The following is a 20426-nucleotide window of genomic DNA, read 5'->3' as shown; positions in this document are numbered from 1 at the left end:
AAACAATTTTGGCAATACATATGTGAAACCATCAGTAGGCAGAACTACAAAACTCCATCTGACATCTACCAGTTAGCTCAAGATAGAGAGACTTGGAAGACCATAATTTTCAATATTTAATTTTTAATATAAATCTCTTTTCCCTTTTCGCATTGTATCATATTGTGAATAAACTACGTACATATGTATGTATGTAGTATTACTGATCTGTAATTTGCTACATCTGTCTTCTTGGAGCCTCCTTTATGAAATGAAACTGTTTTGCTCTCTTTCCACTAACTTGGCATCTTCTTAGAGCTGAGATTGAAAACAGCTTGGTTAGACAAGTTGCTAATTCCCTAATACATTTTCATACAAATGCTAGAAGTGTAAGAAACAAGGCAAATGAAATGTTCTATTAATCGAGTATGTTCACCCAAAAATGTTGGAAAAAGTGAGACATGGTTGGATGAGGATGACATCCTAACAGGAATAGAGTTGGAAAGGTATGATGTGTTTCATGAGGATAGAAAAGGTAAAAAGGGAGGAGGGAGAGTACTATTGATGATAGAGAAAGAGTTGTGTCCATACAAAGTACAGATGCAAGAGTGAAATAGTGCAAGTGATTTTGAGGCAGTATGGTGTGAGATAGAGGTGAATAGAATGAAATGTTTGGTTGGATGTTGTTATAGACCTGGTAATGTGGATGGTAGTGACTATGAAATGTATAATCAAATTAGCCAAGCAAATAAGAAAAGGGTGATCATTATGGGTGATTTTAATTATGGCAATATAGACTGGGATAGATGAGATAGCAACTGGAAGTAAGAAAATGAGTTTCTTGAGTTTTTCAGGGACAACTACCTCAGACAATATGTAACAGAGGGCACACGAGGATTGAGGGTCATGGATTTGATCATCTCATCAGACCATGAAGTGATTACCTGTGTAGTTGTCAGCATTGTGATGATCTCTGTGAGAAAAGGGTATATATGGAACTACAAGGGTGGTGATTATGAAGAGCTCAGGAGACAGCTTGCAGGTGTAGCATGGAATGAGGAGTTAGCTGAAAAAGAGACTAATGCAGCTTGGGGGGTATTCAAGAACTATCTAGTAGAAGCAATGTCTAAATGTATTCCAAGGGTCAGAAATGGATGAATGAAGAGATTAAGCATGCAATACAGAGAAAAAGGGCATTATGAAGGCAGCATAAGAGAAGTGGTAATAACCAATTCCATAAGGATTACAAAAACCAGGCAAGGCAGGTAACTTGGTTGGCAAGTGTAGGAAAAGTGAGGTATGAGCAGCAGTTAGCTGCTCATACCTCATGCCTAGATATCCTAAGGAATTCTTTGGATATGTAGCCACCAAAAAAAATAATGATTATAGAAGGATGACACTGATTGGAGAAAATGGTATAAAGACAACTGTTGTGGAAGATAAAGTGGGGATAATTAATGAGCAGTTCATAAAGGTCTTTCATTCTTGTGAATGCGACTTCATGGAGAGATTGAGAGCAGTTGATGGTGAAGAGGAGAGACTGACTGTAAGTGAACAAGAGGTGTATGGGGAGTTGAGCAAACTTGATGTTAATAAGGCTGTGGGACTTGATAGTATATCAACATGTATTCTGAAGGAATGTGCCATCTTGACATCTCTGCCTTGACATATTTTTTTAATATGCGTTGCACTGGGTCAAGTTCCAAAGGAATGGAAAGAGGGCAAGATTGTATCACTTCATAAGGGAGATGATAGAACTCAAGCATCAAATTATAGGCCTAACTGTGTGTAAGGTGTTGTGGTTAAGTTGTTGGAGAAGCTGGTGAGAACTAGGATCCAAAATTGGGTTGACAACAATGGTATTATCTTTGATGGACAGCATGGATTTGCTAAAGGGAGGTCATGTTTTAGTAATCTACTTATTACAATAAGGTGATGACTTCCTTGGACAGAGGAGAGGGATACACAGTAGTATACTTAGATTTCACAAAGGCTTTTGATAGATTACCGCATGATAAGTTGATAGTAAAACTAGAGCAGATGGGGTGGATATTAGATTAGTGCATTGGATCGGAGACTGGCTATCTGATAGGTATCAGCAAGCTGTGTATGGGGGAGCAATATCCCGGAAAAGGAAAGTCACTAGTGGTACAGTTCAGGGGTCTGTTTTAGGACCATTACTGTTTAACTTGTATGTTAATGATATTAATGAAGATTTGGATGGAGATATTCAGTTGTTTGCAGATGATGCAAAGTTGGGACGAACTATGAAAAGTAGAGAAGATGTTGAAGGCCTTACAAGAAGACTTGAATAAATTGAGTGATTGGGCATGGGAATGGTGATGTGAGTTCCATTTTGAAATGTAAGATTTTAAAATTTGGGAAACAAAGATGGGATGTAGAATTTGTTTGATGGTGATATTTTGTTGGAGGTGGAGGAAATAAGAGATCTTGGGGTGATAGCAGATAAGGATCTGAAATTTAGGGGAGGACACATTGCCAAAATTGTGAAGAGCCAACACAAAGACTTCTGGGAATGATGTAGAGGAACTAACTTGTAAAAGCAGGGAGATTCTTATTCCATTGTATAAGGCTTTGATTAGGCCACACATGGACTACTGTGTCCAGATTTGGTCACCTTGTTTTCAAAAGGATGAAGACATGTTGAAAAGGATCCAGAGGCAACTGACTAAGGTAGTTTCTGACCTCTGGAATGTCGGATATGAGGCAAGATTCAGAAGATGCAGTTTACAGAGTCTAGTGGATAGGAGGAAGAGGGGAGATATGATAGAGACCAACAAGTTAGTAAGGGATTGTTACAGGATCAATGTTGGAGAGGTTCTACAGAAAACAGTGGGAGATCAGGGGAGAACCAGAGGTCACCCTTGGAAGCCGTATAAGGAGGTTGTGAGCATGGGAGTGAGAAGCATGTTTTTTGCATTCAGAGTTGTGAATGATTGGAATGCCTTGCCTGACAGTGTGGTGTCTGCAGAGAATTTGAGTGTGTTTAAGGCATGGTATGATGAGCTGTGTGTATAATAAAAAGGACCTCCTAGATGAGTCTTTGACTCCATGGGGTCTTGGGGTAATAATAATAATAATATAACTGGCTGATAATAACCCATCTAATCTCATGGCTGTATTTGCTTTAAGGCTCTGTAATATCGTAAGTATTTCCAATTAATTTACAAATAATTCCACATCTAGCACTGTAGTATCTCTACCTGGATGGTACACCTTGCAAAATGATCATTGAGAAACTCAACTTCTTTGTCTACTTCTGTTACCTTTGTACCATCAGCACTCCTTAAAGTTAGCTTTTGATAATTGTTCTTTTATTTGCTGTATGGAAAAAGAACTTCAGCATTGTCTTTGGTCTGCTTGGCTTGTTTCCTCATTTGCTTTTGTCTTCCTTACTGTACTGGTTACCTTTCTTACCTGGGCTTTGTACTTCTTTTTGTGAGCCTTTCATAATAGCCTTTCTCTTTGTATACTCTACACCATTTTTTTTCTCAAGCTCCTGCTTAATGATACTAGTCATTCATCTAATTCCTACCTGATGTATCCTTATAAATATGGATATAATCTTATGTTGCTTTCTTCATGCATCTCTTGACCTTCATGCATCTCTTGACTTTCTTCAGTTCATCTCTTGAACTGCTAACATCATTTCTCCCCCACTTCCAGATTCTTATGTTATGTTTGAAGATGGTTTTTCTCAGTTTGTCATAATCATCTGCTTGGTAATTTCACATATTCACTAATATCCAATTTAATTTTTCATTTGTATCACATCAGGTTATTGCAGTGATGCAGAGGACCTTAATGTGCAGAAATAAAGAAGCTATGTTCCATTGTATAAGGCATTGATCAGGCATATGGATTATTGTGCTCAGATTTAGTTCCCTGTTTTTCATGGTGATGAGGATATATCAGAAACACTACTGATTAAAGTGGCATCTGATCCTTAAGATGTGGGATATGAAGACAAATTGAGGGAATACAATTTGCAAAGCCTTGTGAATAGAAGGAAGAGGGAGATATGATTGAGATGTTCAAGTTAGTAATGGGTTGTTACTGAGTTATTGTGGAAGAAAGTTTTCATATAACAAGGGGTCATCCCTGAAATCTGTATAAAGAGGGTGTAAGCAAGTACATTAGGAGCAGGTTCTTTGCATGGAGTGTGGTTGGTGAGTGGAATGCATTGACTAACAGTATGGCCAATACAGATACACTGAATGAGTTTAAAGCACACGGTTTGATGGGCTTTGTGTGTAACAGTGTGTACATTCTGGATGAGTCTTTTGACTCCATGGAAGTCAGGTGTAAATAATGATAATAATAATAATAAATGAATATTATGTTAAGAATCAGACTTATTTCTGAAAATACATGAGAAGAGAAATTGACTCCTTTACCTTTTGAAAGTTTGAGGAGAATGCCATTACACAAAAACTACCTTTTCCACAATAGTTCATGTTGCATACCATAATGATCTTAGCCATTTGGCCTTTCACAGGAATAGCTCCCATGTAGAAATAATCAAATACCACTAATGGTGGCCTTTACTCAATGTGCTAACAATATCAGCCATAGCATTTTCAAAGGCAAGCACTAGGGATAGCAGATAGTATCAAAGGTACAAGAGCATTGGGTATGACTGTGTTTTCTAGCATAAGAGTCATAACTTTATGCATAGTTCCTTACATTGGCATAAATGCCAGGCAAAAAATTTAAAAAAATAAATAATTATCCTTACATATGAATGCCTTTAGTGTCACCTGTCCTCCAGTCAGGGTCACATGATATAAATATAAAATTTTACTACATTCCATTCAGTATTTAAAGTTGGAAATACATGTTCAGTTTTCATGAGATACTATCAGGAGAAAAGAGGAGGTACAATGCTTCATCATGAAGAAAAACAGTCAATCTAATATTTTTGTGTCACCTTAGATGAATGTTGAGGGATATCAAACTTTGTGCAGTATAGGAAAAAAATTATTGAAATAATGAAATACCGAAAGGATCAAAGATAAATATTAAAAAATGAAATTAATAGTGTTTATAGTTATATGAGAATTTGAGTTTTCTTTACATTTACTGAAGTGGACTAATACAGAATGAATCAATATAGCATTATTTTAAATGTTCAGGTAATATTTAATTGTCAAAAAGATTTGCAGATATAATACTTTTTTTTTTTCATTTTGATTACTTCATTTTATTATTATTATTATTATTACATGATACCACGTTGCCACCAATTGGTGAGAGTGATCATAGGTTAGTCCGTTAATTCCACATGTACATGTGGAATTATCGGACTGGTAAGTATGACAAGCTTAGGAGTTTGATTGGTTCAGTGCCATGGCATGTAAAACTGCAAGGGCTGGATATTGATAGTGCATGGGAGGCAGTTAAGAAGTGTTTGCAGGAGGCAATGGCTGACTGTATACCTAGAGTCCGAATAATAAATCAAGTAGGGATTAAATGGATGAATAACACCATTAAGCTTGAGCTAGAAAAAAAAAAGAAACAACTGTGGAGGGTATTTAAGGAGAAAAGTGACCTGCAGGCACATGAACGGTATAAAGCCCAGGCCAGAAGGGTAACAAGTGTGATAAGAAAAGCAAAAGCGGATTATGAAAGAACATTAGCCATGCAAGCTAAAGAGAATCCCAAACAGTTTTTTTGATATGTTGCAAGTAAAAGAAAAAATGTATATGGCAGAATGATTTTAAAGAATGCCGATAGTAGGGAGGTAACCGAATCAGTTGATGTAGTGGAATTAATGAGCGAACACTTTGCAAGAGTATATCATCCAGGTGGTGACATTGCAGGAATAAATGAACCAATAGCTTATACTGGAATTGTGGTGAATGAAGTAGAGGTGAATAGTCTATTACAAAACCTTAATGTCAGTACATCTGTGGGATTGGATGGTATCCAGCTCATGTCGTACATGAAGTGGCTAAAGAATTGTCAGTGCCCTTGCCCATTTTGTTTCATTTGAGTCTCGGGTCTGGGTTAGTCCCGAGGGGACGGAAAGAGGGGAAATAGTTCCACTGCATAAAGGAGGTTAGAAGACTGCTGTTGTAAATTACCGACCGATCAGCATATCAGGAATCGTTGTCAAGGTCTTGGAGAAAATAGTCAAGAGGAAAATACAGGATTGGATAGATGAAAATGGGATACTGTATGGGAGACAGCATGGTTTTGTGAAGGGTAGATCATGCCTCAGTAACTTGCTCACATTTTATAACACAGTGACGGCTGAACTGGATAAGGGTAATGGGTTTACAGTGATTCTACTGGATCTTGCTAAGGCCTTTGACAGGATACCACATGGAATTCTAATTAGTAAACTGCAGCATATGGGGGATGGATATAGGGTTGGTAAGATGGATAGGAGGGTGGTTGATGGAGAGATATTAGAGAGTGGTTTATTCAGGAGTAGAGTCCAAAAGATGGCCTGTGACTAGTGGTGTGCCGCAGGGTTCTGTTCTTGGAACACTAGTGTTCAATTTGTTCATTAACGATATAGGAAAGGATCTGAGAGGAAGTGTTCATTTGTTTGCTGATAATGCAAAGTTGGGTAAAGCAATAGTGAGTGCACAGGATATTCAAAATTTTACAGGATGATTTGAATAGTTTGGAGGACTGAGCTAAGGAGAATGGATGTCAATTTAATGTGGCAAAGTGTAAGGTTATGCATTTTGGGGTGAAAAGATTAGCAACAGTATATCACATTGGTGGAATCGTGCTCCAGGAGATTGATGAGGCCAGGGATTTCGGAGTATTGGTGGATAGGGAGTTGAAGTTTAGGGGACACATCGCAAAAGTGGCTAAATCAGCTCATCAAATCACTTGGTTGCTGAAAAATACTTTAACAAGCAGAGACAAACAGGTTATTGTTCCTCTGTATTGAGCCTTGATAAGACCCCATCTAGACTACTGTGCACAGATATGGGTGCCAGGGTTTCTTCTTGATGGGGAGGATGTGGAGAGGATCCAGAGACGAGTGACCAAGATGATAGCAGGTCTATTGAATGAACCTTATGAGAACAGGTTGAAGATTTGTGGGTTGCAGAAATTGGTTGATAGGTGGAAAAGGGGTGATATGATTGAGACATTCAAATTGCTGAAGAGTTTCTATAAGATTAATTCAGAAGATATTTTTGAGAATAGGACTGGTGGTGGGAGGACTAGGGGCCATATGTGGAAGCTGGGCAAGAGTGTGGTTAACAAGGGTGTTAGAGCTAGGTTTTTTTACTTGGAGAGTAGTGAATGAGTGGAATAAGCTTCCAGAGTCTGTTGTGGGTGCCATGACTGTGAATGAGTTCAAGGCGAGGTATCATAGATACTGTATGAATGTGGAATAGTTGTTCTTGATATGATGGTAGGGCCTCTCTCGATGAGCCTATCGATTCCTTGGAGTTGCCTGTAATAATAATAATACCTCCAGGGAGTCCAAAGACTCATCAAGGGAGGGCACCTACTCTACAGCTGTCTCTGCCACTCAATCCACCAACTACATCAATGCTATCTACCTCCCACCACGACCACTAGTGTTTCACAGACAATCACGAACATCCATGCCCACGGCAGGATTCGAACCCGCATCCTTTTGGCTGGAAAGCAGATATGCTAACCACTCAGTCAAATTTAGGATTAAATTTCTACTTTTATAAATTCCAAAATGCAGTTCTGGTGATCTAAAGAATATGAAGAAATAAAGAAATTGACTTTAAAAATGTTTAAATCATGATAAAAATATGGAGTTTAATAAGTCAGTAGTTGCTTGGTCCAAAGTGGTTAAATTCAAAATTTGCAATTTTGGCAATGCATTCTATAAAGAAGGAATTTCAACTTTTACGACTAGATATACTGAATATAATGAATTGTAAAACATAAATGCTGGTGCTGTCAGCTGTGAGGTTATAAAGAATATTAAAAAATAAAGAAATTCATTCTGATGTAAATGGTGAAATGTATCATCAGATTGCATGTCAATATGAAATTCATGGAAATATCACCATGCATATCAATACATAAATAATTATACATATACTCCTATTTTATATAACTGCCTTTTTTTAACTTTTTTTTTTTGTTTATCAAAATTTTTAATTATAAGGTAAAGACAGCAAAAATGTTGAATGAGCAGAAATTTACCACTCAGTCCAAGAAATATTCTATAGAGTTTGTTTGAATATGTGCACTAGAGGAAAGAATAATTATGATAAGATAATGTAAATGAACGAAAATGGTAGATTGGTTATTACTGCTACAGAGGATATCGACAAAGTATTCAGTGAGCAATTATAATGATATTTCATCCTTATAAGTGTGACATCATGAGAAACTTGAGTGGAGAGGGAATGGAAGAGGATTACTGATGGCGAGCAAGCAAGTAGTGTATGAGGAATTAAGCAAACTTGATGTCAGTAAGGCCACAGAACTTTAAGACATATCATTGCGTGTCTTAAGGGAATGTTCCAAGGAGTTAATAGCAACCTTGGCATGCCTGTTTAACATGAGTCTTGCAATAGGGCAAGTCCTAAAGGAGTAGAAAGATTCTTGTGTCTTTCTACTCCTTTGACCATGAATTTGTCAAAGGGAGGTCATGTTTTACTAATTTACTTATATACTAAAACTTGTTGATGAATGCATTGGAGAAATGTACATACAGTGGTATACTTTGATTCTGAGAGGCTTTTGACAGATGCTACATGACAAATTGATAACTAAACTAAAACAGATGGGATTAAATACAAAATGTTTTGATTCCATCTGTTCCAGTTCAGTTATCAATTTGTCATGTAGCATTTGTCAAAAGCCTCTGCAAAATCTAAGTATACCACTGTATGTACATTTCTTCAATGTATTCTTCAACAAGTTTTAGTATATAAGTAAACTAGTAAAACATGACCTCCCTTTAACAACACCAGCTAACTATCCAGAGAACACTGCTATTATCAACTTAGTTCTGTATCTTAGCTCTCCCCAACAGTCCAGTGTCTTAACCACAACTCCAGGCAGATTTCTCTATATGTAGCCTTGGTCTTATCACCACCTTTGTCATGTAGCATCTGTCAAAAGCCTCTGCAAAATCTAAGTATACCACTGTATGTACATTTCTTCAATGCATTCATCAGCAAGTTTTAGTATATAAGTAAACCAGTAAAACATGACCTTTAACAATGCCAGCTGACTATCCAGAGAACAGTGGATAGTCACATAACAAATCAACTCTGTAAGATTTTTCTCATTGCATAATTTCTACTCATACTGCACTTTTGCTGTCTGTGCCTTATAATTACAAATTTTAGAATTATCAAAAAAAATGTAGAAAAAGAGCAGTTTATAACACAACACATAACCTATAACACAACAGTGCCATTTGTGGATAAGGGGTTAAGGAGAAAGAAGGAATCTGTTAACAAGTTTCTTGAAAAGATAGGGTTGTATTCATTTGGAAAAGAGTATGGAGAAGGCTATTCCAAACCAAAGAAATTGGTTTGATATGTTTAGAGGTGAACTGTGTACAGATGTTGATCAGTGGCTACTCGTTATTCATATGAGTAGCGGAAAGTGAAGGAACGTAGTGACCAGTTCATTGGAGCAACATCATGAAAGTATCTATAAAAAAAAAAAGGCTTATGCAGAAACTGTGCACCTATAAGAAAGTGACTAGAGGTAGTCTGTGTGAGAGAGAGAGAGAGGGGTCAACTATTAGGTAGATTGCCTTGTTCTTCTGTGTACAGTCAAAAATTCTTAAGGAATGCATCTGAAATCTCCTTGAAAGTTTCTTGAAACTTTCAAGGAGAAATTTGTAACCAATGTTTTGTAACTAAAATATTGGTTACAAAAGATTTTGGAGTTTTGAAGCTTGACTCATTTGAGTGCAACAAGGTTCCTTGAACGAAGAAAAGGAATGGAGAATCTGTCATGAGCAAAACTGTGAATAGGGTTTGAAGTTAGAGAGAAGGTCATTGATGTATAGAAGGAAGAATTATAGGTTCGGTGGAGTACTCCAACACTGATAAAGAAATCTGATGCAAGGAAGCCATTCACTAAGATATGCACTGAATGATCAGAGAGGAAACCGGCAATCCAATTGCAAAGGAACAGAAAAGAGTTGTAGCTTGGTGAGAAGACTTCACTGCTAGACTTGATTAAATGTCCTGGAAATATTAAGAGTGACCACATGAGTTTCTGAAAATCATTCCATAGCCTCTGTCCAAAGCTGGGAAAGGTTAGAAAGGAAGTCTGTAAAGTGAGAATGAAGGAATACATATCGATGATCACTAATTAACTGATGGGTTGCCATCACATTAGTGATCTGGATAGATGATTACTGTCAGATAGGTATCAGTAAGTTGTACAGTATCCCAAAAGATGAAGGTCACTAATGATATGGCATGAGGGTATGTTTTAGGACCATTCTGTTTAACCTAATATGTTAATGGTATTGAGATGGGTTTAGCATTAGCTATTTGCAGGTGATGCTATGTCAAGTTGCCAAGTCAAGCAGATGTTGTAATCTATAGGAGGATCTATGATTAGGCAAGTGAATGCCACTACCAGTTTATTGTGGAAAAGCGTAAAATTTTGATTGGTAAGCAAGAATGGGATTTAAAGTATAAAATTGATAGGGAAATTTTGAAGGAAGTGAAGGAAATAAGAAAGTTGGGAGTAGTGATAGATAGGGTCCTGAAGTTTAGGGGTTATATTGCTCAAGTTGTGAAATCATCACATCAGATGATGATATATGTGAGAATTAAAATCATTGAATGAAGAGATTAAGCATGACAGCTTGGAGGCAGATGAAGGATAATGATCAGGTACATGAAGAGTTGTAGTTTTTGTATGCATACATACAAAGAGCATACATGCTATGAAGATAACTCTGCAGAGGATATAGTTGAGACATTCAATGTACAGTTCATCAGGGTATCTCAACCACATAAATGTTTCATCATAAGGAGCTTGAGTTGAGAGGATATAGTGATGAAAGGACTGATAGTGAGTGAGAAGAAAGCTGAGGAATTAAGCACACATGATGTTAATAAGGCAGACTTTTTTCATTTTCTGTGCATGGCAGAAGAAGGCAAATCCATTCTGATAATAGGGTAATCAGTGCGTTTCGTGGGATGGGTGTTTATTATTACATGTCAGAAAATTAGCTTTTCTTTTACAAAAATTCTAGTTTTTGAAGTGGTAACTAGTTTGCTTGTATAACAGTTGGAAAATTTTACATATAAATCACATGATTTCACGTTGGTGACAGATTTGTACATCGCCTTATTCCTTTCTCCCCTTCAACATGAATTGACTCTTCTTGGCACTGTGACAGCTAGGGTTTTTCACAACTGTGGATAGGCAATACTTCTTAATATCACCCCAAGTCTTAAGGGAATGCTCCAGGGAATCAACAGCAGACTTGGCATACTTGTTCAACAGGAGTCTCAGATATTATGATACTTCATAACATATCATCCCAAGTCTTAAGGTAGGGGTCTTCAACACATGGCCAGTGGACCACCTGTGGCCCGCAGAGCTCTTTGCTCTGCAGTTTTATATTGCCAGACTTTTTTCATTAGTATGAGACATATCCAGTGGATAATAACCATTACACTGCCATTTTGGATCATTTTTTGGGTTCATCTTCCATCACTATGGCATCTACTAGTAAAAAGCATAAATCAAGTGATTCTTGTCAGGTTTTTAATGAAAAGTGGACCAATTTGTACTTTTTTGTGCTGGTCAACCAATGTGTTTAATTTGTCATGAGTCAGTGTCAGTATCAAAAGAATACAATATAAATCGACACTATGAGACAAAGCATGCATCCAATTTCGATCACCTTCAAGAGCAGCTTCGTGTGGACAAAGTGAACCATCTCCAAATTGATTTAAAATGCCAGCAGGGTATGTTTAAAAGGCAGAGGGAAGAGAGCGAAGCCTGTTTCAAAGTAAGTTATGTAATAGCTGAAAAAAATTGCTAAAAAATCAAAAGCCTTCTTGGACAATGAGTTTGTGAAAGAGAGTGTCTCATCGCTGCTGGGAAATTCTGTGCCCAAATAATAAGGAAGTGTTTAAAAAAACCAAGTTTGTCTGGGGTAACTGTAGCACGACGTGTCGAAGAACTTGCCAATGACATTGAAGGAACTTTAAAAAAACGGTCGTCCAAATTTACGTCATATTCGCTTGCTTTAGATGAGAGCACAGATGTGAAGGATACAGCACAACTGGCTATCTTTGTCTGTGGCATTGATCAACAATTCACTGTGACAGAAGAACTGCTAGTGCTCGTACCTGTGAAGGGAATGATGAAAGGCACTGATATTCTTGAAGCCGCCAAGAAAATGCTCCAGCATTTTGACCTCAGCTTAACCAACCTTGAGGGTGTGGTAACTGATGATGCCCCTGCTATGGTGGGAAAGAATGAAGGGTTTGTTGCACTGCTACTGAAAGAACCGGAACTAGAAGGAAAAGATTTCATTCATTACCACTGTTTAATCCACCAGGATAATTTGTGCACAAAAACTATTGTATTTGAGAATGTCACGAAAGTTATTGTGACTGTTGTCAACATTATTAGGCCAAGAGGACTGAATCATCATCAATTCCAAGAGTTTTTGACCCAAGAGTACGAAGCAGATCACGGCGATGTGATTTATTATAGTGATGTGCATTGGTTGAGCAGAGGGAAGGTTCTTAAAAGAGTCTTTGACTTAAGGAGCGAAATACAGCAGTTCTTGCAAATCAAGGGGAAGCCGATTGCAGAATTCAACAATCCAAAGTGGATGACAGACTTTGCCTTTGTGACTGACATCTTGTTGCATATGAATGGCCTAAATACGTGGCTACAATCCAAAGATCAACTAGTGCACACTCTGTTTGATCACATCAAAGCTTTTGTGGCCAAGCTCAAACTTTGGGAGGCACAACTTGCAAAAAAAGACTTAACTCATTTTCAGCTTCTCAAATACGTGGCTACCATCCAAAGATCAACTGGTGCACACTCTGTTTGATCACATCAAAGCTTTTGTGGCCAAGCGCAAACTTTGGGAGGCACAACTCGTAAAAAAAGACTTAACTCATTTTCAGCTTCTCGCTGAGTCCAACGGTTCATCTCTTGATGAATACGCTACAAAATTAGCCGTGTTGCGAAGTGAGTTTGAAGAGAGGTTTAGTGATTTTCATAACCAACAGTCTTCTTTAGATTTATTTTCATTGTCATTCAGTGTCAATGCTGCTGAAATGCCAGGCTCACTACAAACGGAGCTGCTTGAACTCCAAAACAACTTTTCTTTGAGAGAAAAATTATTCAATGTGCCCTTGCTTACATTTACAAAGACTACATTTCTGAGGATGCATTCCCTAATCTTCGCTGGCATGCTTTGAAGATGTGCGCTTTGTTAGGAAGCACATATTTATGTGAGCAGTTCTTCTCCAGAATGAAGCATGTGAAGTCCAAGACAAGAACTCAGATTATGGACCAACATCTCGAGAATACTCTGCGCATAGCGACTTCCAACATTGATGCCATCATCGACAAGCTGGTCAAGGAAAAGCATTGCCAAGTTTCCCTTTGACATTGTAAAAACTGAATGTTTTCTTCATTAAATTATCTTTTTTTTCAAGTATTGATTGTATTTACTTATTATGAACCCGACTCCTACCTATGCTCTTAAAGGTTGAAGACCCCTGTCTTAAAGGAATCCTCCAGGGAGTTAACAGCAAACTTGACATACTTGACATACAGGAGTCTCAGAGGAATATAGAGATAGCAAAATTGTTCCATTTCACAAAGTTTCATAAGACTGAGATGAATTATAGACCCATCTGCTAGCCTGGTTGGCAGAGTGGTTAGCATATTCACTCTCTAGACAAAAGGCTGCAGGTTTGAATCCCACCAAGAGCATGGATGTTTGTGATTGTCTGTGAAAATACTAGTGGTAGTGGGTGGTAGATGGCATTGGTTTATATGATGATTGTAGTTGCTGTTCATTGTAGTTGGTGGATTGAGTGGTGGAGATGGATTTGCCTTCTTCTGCCATGCACAGAACTGTCGAGGGGTCTCACATCTGTGGTTGGACAGTATCACTGCCTTATTAACATCATGTGTGCTTAATTCCTCAGCTTTCTTCTCTCTCACTATCAGTCCTTTCATCACTGTAGCCTCTCAACTCGAGCTCCTTATGATGAACTGCACATTGAATGTCTCAACTATATCCTCTGCAGAGTTATCTTCATAGCATGCATGCTCTTGGTACTCTTCATGTACCTGATAAGTTTATGGCCTCATCAGTTTCCTTCAGTTCAGTTCCATCAATATAGTGCACAGCTTGGGATTTCTTCCCAAAGTGTATCATCTTATACTTGGCTGCATTAAACTGGCAGCCATGTTCCTTTGCCCATATTGATAGTCTGTTTAAGTCCTGTAGGATCTCTGCATCACCTTCATTTACCATTGCTTTCTCCAATTTAGCATCATCAGCAAATAAATATTTCATGTCAAATCATTTTCTATATCAATGATACACAAATTAAACAACAGAGGACAAAGCACTGTGGTACATCACTATTCACTTGCCTTCTTGACTCAACTCCTCCATAAACCACTCTTTGATATCTGTCCATCAGCCACCCTCTAATCCAAATCATCAGATTTCATATCCATTCCCACTTCCTCTAATTTATGCAATAGAGTGTTTTGTGGAATCTTGTGAAATACCATTTCAAAATCTAGCAATATCACTTAGTAGTCATTTCCCTTATCCAACTACATTGTCACTTGATTATAAAAAAGTAAGCAAATTACTAAAGCAAGACACACCCTTTGCATGTTGTCTCTTATAGAGTATCATATTCCTTATCCACCCAGTCCTGAATTATGTCTTTCATCAGTTTCTCCAATACCTTAACCACCACTCCTGAGATGCTGATTGGTCTATAATTTGCTACTTCTCTTGTGGAGCCTCCTTTGTCCAATGGGACTATTTTGCCCTCTTTCCACTCCATTTGTACCCTCAATACCAAGGCTTAAATTAAACAGCTTGGTCAGAAGAGGTTGATAATTCCCTTGCACATTCTCGTAATACATTGGCCAACATGCCATCTAATCCCATGGCTGTGTTCGTATTGAGGTTCTGCAATATTTTAAGCATCTCGATTTCTTAAACCTCTATTCTGTTATTAGTCAATGCCACATCTGACATTGCAATGTCACCACCTAGATGCTACACCCTTGCAAAATGCTCACTCGGTAATTCAACTATTTGGTTTGGTTCTGTTACCTCCCCTCCATTATCACTTTTTAAAGTTACTTCCTTTTACTCAAATGAACTGCCCTCTGAATCCTTGTCCCCCTGATGTACTTCTACTCTTTTTGGTTTTAATTCCTCTGCTATCATTAACAAACCCCTCCACCTGTCCTGTTTCTTCTGTCTTCTCTGAAGACACTGTATACCTTGCATTCTATTCAAGTCAACCATGTCTTACTTTTGCTTATGACTTTTGGCCAAGTTGAGTTAACCAATGCCCAAAACTCTTCAACCTTATTTTGAATACTTCTGGCATTAGTATACATGAGCTGCAGTACTACTCTCTTCATTCCACAACCTCCCTTACACATTGTGTTACTTAGCCCGCTAAACTTAATAATCTGGGGTGCTACATTTTTCATCATGTAATCACTTTCCCACTTACTAACTTCTAGGTTGCCTAGACCCATGCTCACCTGATTCCCCCCACCACCACCACCACAAAAAAAAAAATCTAGTTTCCCTGACTTTCTCCTTCCAAACTTTCACTGAACAACACATTTTCAAAACTCTTGACACCTATTTAGATCCATTTAGATAAATCCTTTCTTCCATCAAACTCACTCCACAAATCCACACCTTTCCTCTGCACAATCTGCACATTGACTCATTCACGATCATAGCTCTCTGTAATTCTTGCCTCTATCATACCATGGCACCAGACTCGCAAGTTTTATTTTCTCACTCTTCTTGCATACCACACTTGTCACCTGCCAAAATAAACATCGCTTTCACCTTTACTCTCTGCATTCTTAGAGACTTACTTTATCTTACCTCCAGGAAAACATGATTTCATCACATTCTCCTCGAGGACTTCTCATATCAATGAATCACAATACAAAATCTGATTCTCATTTTTACACTTTTGCTCTTTTGTGTTCTGCTCTATTTCCCCTTTGTTATGCCATCCACCAAGCATTTCTCCAACCACTCAATCTCACGTTTTGTTCTGTGAAGAACTCCTTGTAAGTATGCTTATTTTTTCCATTACCATCTGATGATTCTCTTCATTTTCCACAGTGCCATTCACACAGTCACTCACACCGCTTGCAACACTCAGGAAACTGATTTTCCTGAGTCAATTTACCTGATCAGTAACAATCAGGAAAACTGACATGCAGAAGCAAAGAGGTTATGTTTCCCTGATCAGGCAACATATGGACTAATATATGCAGATCTGGGCACCTCATTTTCAAGGGGATGCCGATATCTTAGAAAGCATCCAGAGAAGTTTCGTTAAGTTAGTATCAGGTCTCTGGAATATAGAATATGAAGACAGATTGAGTGAATGCAATTTGGTGAGCCTTATTACTAGAAGAAGGAGAGAGGATATGATTGAAACATATAATTTTGTCCTGGGTGATTTCCAGATTAATGTGGAGAAAATTTTTCACAGAGTTGAGGAGACAAGAGGCCAGGTCATCCTTGGAAGCTATGTAAGGAGGTATGAGAGTGTTTCTTTCATTGAAACTGGTTGGTGAGTGCAGAAATGATGAATTAGTTTAATACAATGGTGTGTGTGTGTGTGTGTGTGTGTGTGTGTGTGTGTGTGTGTGTGTGTGTGTGTGTGTGTGTGTGTGTGTGTGTGTGTGTGTGTGTGTGTGTGTGAGGATCATTGTAATGAGTCTTTTGACTCTGTGAAGGTCTAATGTTAATAACAATAATAAAAAACATATATTATTATTCAATGATATTATTATAATATACCTGATCTCGCTGGAATGATGGATGTTTAAAAATATTCATTAATAATGGATATTTAATATACGTAATCTTTCTGTGATTTATGTTTAAGAATATACTGTGCATTGGCTCTTGTAAACTAATAATGTGTTCTGTAAAATTAGCTGTGATGAGGCTTGAATTTACAACTCAAATCTCAATCATACATGTCACCCATTTAATGCAGTTTTATCATTTTTAGCAGACACTTTCCATGAACATTCCCTTGTAAAAATGGAAATATATGAAATCCTAATTTTTACGTGTGTGACGCTGTTAACACATATTTTAGTTCATACATGTTGCACTAAAAACTTGTTGATCAACTAATACAAGTAAATGAGTAACTGAAATGTTGAATGGAGGTATCTTAATGCAATCTGAAATAGTTTCAAATCCAAAAGTTTTCTAAGAATGAAATTTTTTTTTTTTTTTTTACTAATTTGTTTAAAACTTTATTAGAATGTATTATTTTTGATCACTTCTTGCATACATGCTCTTAAGTTCCAGTCTCTTATTTTGTTAATTATTGTTGCTTTGCCACTACTTAATGTTTTTTTTTTTTTGTTTTTACTAACAGAGGCCTGTGTCAGTGAAAATGTCTCTGGCACAGGCAAGTGGATTTTTCCTCCTGAAAACTCGGTTTTTTTTTTTTCCCGTAAACTCAAGAAAATCGACCGTAGTACTACATTATTTCAAACAGTAACATATCTTGTTAGGGTTAGGTACTAAGAGATGGCAGCACTTGTTTGCCAGCCTCTTCATCGGTGGCTGCTACTAATTATACTAATTATATGAATCAAATTGAGCTGCCCACTCAGTCTCCAATAGGGTATAAAGGCCTCACCTACTCCCTATAAAGGAATAAAAGGTATTAGCTGATTTATTTTATTTATTTTATATATACTAACATACCCTTTTTAAAGCAATGCAGATTAATGTTGTGAACTGGTGCTTTGTTTATGATGCCTGAACTTTACAGGTAGACAAAAGAATATTCTGTATAGTACTGTTTTATAAAATGACATTAGTTTCTTCTATAATTTGCTTAATGTTTGATTAGGCTTGTATCACGACCAAAGAGTGCTGAAAGAAGAAAAGAAAAACGTTCAGAAGGGTCATTAGAGAAGCGCAGGACTGCAGGAAGTAAACATGCAGGTGAGTATAAAGGATTTATTTACATATATCAGGAGAAGTTATTTGGAAGTATTCCAGTCACGTTTCTTTAATGATTATTACTGTTTTTTACATTATTATTATGTTTTGTAAAAATGTATTTGTGTGTGCACGTAAATAAACACATGAAAAAACATGCACATATACACACACACACACATCAATCCAATATATGCAGGAAGCTGCAAACTGATAGCACAACAGTGCTATGTGTGGGCAAGTGATTAGGAAGAAAGAATGGACTCACAATATGTTTCTTGAACAGCTGGAGATAAGTAGTCTTCAGTGAAAACAGTATGAGGAAGGCTATTTCAAGAGCAGAGGCAAATGGAATGAAAGTGGATGAAGACAAGCTATTTCAATAAGTTTGTATTACTGCTTTTATTACAATAAACTAAAAAATGAGCTTCAACTTGCAGAACAATTGTTGCCAGTTTAGCAAAGAAACTTCACTCAGCATTTCATGAAGATTTTTGAGCATCCACTCCAAATTTAAAAAAACAGTATTCTAAGATAAGAAAGATTAGCTAGTTAAATTTTGCCAGCTTGTTTTTTGAAATCTAAAGGTGTAAGTTATCTAAAGAAGAGAAATCTCTTCTTGACTCTAGATCTGCACATTGTCAAAGATAAGGAAAATTGAAGCAAGATTCTTCTTCTTATTATTATTATTATGTGCCACCTCCAGGGAGTCCAAAGACTCATCGAGGGAGAGTGTGCCAACAGCATTGAACAATTGTTTCCCTTCCAACTACTAACTGCACTCAAACTTGCATAACTTTTTTCATGAGCCATTATGAGAAAATAAGATAAGACAGTATTTTGGTATAATTGAAATTCACTAGGTCATCCTCTCTTCACTGGAGAATGGCAAGAAGGTTTGTGTTTAAGATGTTAGTTATGGAAGATTTTAAAACTTTTGGAATCTTTTGAGCATCAGAAGTTTCATTATTCTTGTTGAGAGGCTTATACGCTGGTTAAACATGATAACTAATATTTAAGGAATTGACAGCTTATACTAGAAATATAGATTAAATAAACTTTAATATATACTTTCCGATATTTCGGCGAACGTCACGTTGCCATCTTCTTGGGAACTTACTACAAAGACACGTGCACACAAGTACTAATAACAGCAAATGAGACTGAAGCTAGGATGCTAGCATTTTCCTAAAGTCCTGATGGTGCCCCCTGGTGGGCTATATTGGTAGTTCTTGGCCTTTGGGCTGAAGTTCTTCTGATAAAAGTTTCCCAAATTTGGGGCAGTCTCATGCATCCAAATTTGTTGAGATTTGGCATGTTCCTAAGGGCCGAGGCTGATTCCATGAATAGTCTTTCATACTTGAACTTGCTGCGGTGTATTACTGTGGCTTTCTTCCATCTTATTCTGTGGTGAGTATCCAGAGCGTGGTCTGCAAGCCCAGAGTGGCTGTACTGGTGAAATCGGATGTAATCCTTGTGTTCTGAGATTCTGATATTTGCTCACCAAAGACCAACCACTTCCCCTAGACCTACCTGGTGTATACCAGGTCCCTTGCAGCTGTAAACTGTCCTACTTTGGCCAAACAGGCAGGACAGCAAATATATTAAAGTTTATTTAATCTATATTTCTAGTATACGCTGTCAATTCCTTAAATATTAGTTAAGAAGTTTCATTAATTGAAGAGGTTAGCAAGAAATGGTCACTAATGTATAGGAGGAATAAATCACAGGAAAGCAGTGATTTATTTGCAAAGGATGGAAGACAGATCATATGATGTTAATATGATAAGAATGATTCCATTCCAGATCCAATCAAATGCCCTTGGATATGTCAGAAGCTATCCCATGAGTTCCTCTAAATCCTTTCCATGACTTGTTTCCAATGGTGGATAATTTGGCTAGGCATTCTAGTTACTAATTTATTGATAACTTCCATAACACTTTACATATTATAAAATAGTTGGCTGTTAATTACCTTCTTCATTATTTTAAAGAAATGATAGTAGGAGCAATATAATGATAATTTGATAACTGACTTTTATCTAGCTTTGTGAAGATGTTCCAAATATAGACTTATTTCCTGATTAGATCAGAGTATGAAAGCTTGTCAAGATCATATAGGATGAGTGTTAATTCCAAAGAAATTCTTGTATAAAAATTCTGGAGAACTATATCTATACCAACATATATTTATATATGTAGATATAGATATCGTAACTAAATAAAACCAAAT

At 37.2% G+C, this 20426-nt stretch overlaps 1 protein-coding gene across 5 annotated transcripts in view; it reads left to right on the top strand.

Annotated features, from left to right (window-relative positions):
• The window catches only part of LOC150108461 (uncharacterized), a 591316-nt gene that overhangs the window by 378698 nt on the left and 192192 nt on the right, over positions 1–20426 (top strand). For all 5 annotated transcript variants that reach the window (XM_090415866.1, XM_090415867.1, XM_090415862.1 and 2 more), the window contains one exon: positions 18102–18196. In XM_090415866.1, coding sequence (XP_090271992.1) covers positions 18102–18196 — 95 coding nt within the window. The remainder of the gene's footprint in view (positions 1–18101; positions 18197–20426) is intronic.

This window comes from Typopeltis vanoorti, chromosome 3, assembly GCF_054136105.1.
Source record: "Typopeltis vanoorti isolate ZY-2024b chromosome 3, IOZ_Tvanoo_1.0, whole genome shotgun sequence".
Lineage (NCBI taxonomy): Eukaryota > Metazoa > Arthropoda > Arachnida > Uropygi > Thelyphonidae > Typopeltis > Typopeltis vanoorti.
This window is presented reverse-complemented; position numbering and strand designations above follow the sequence as displayed.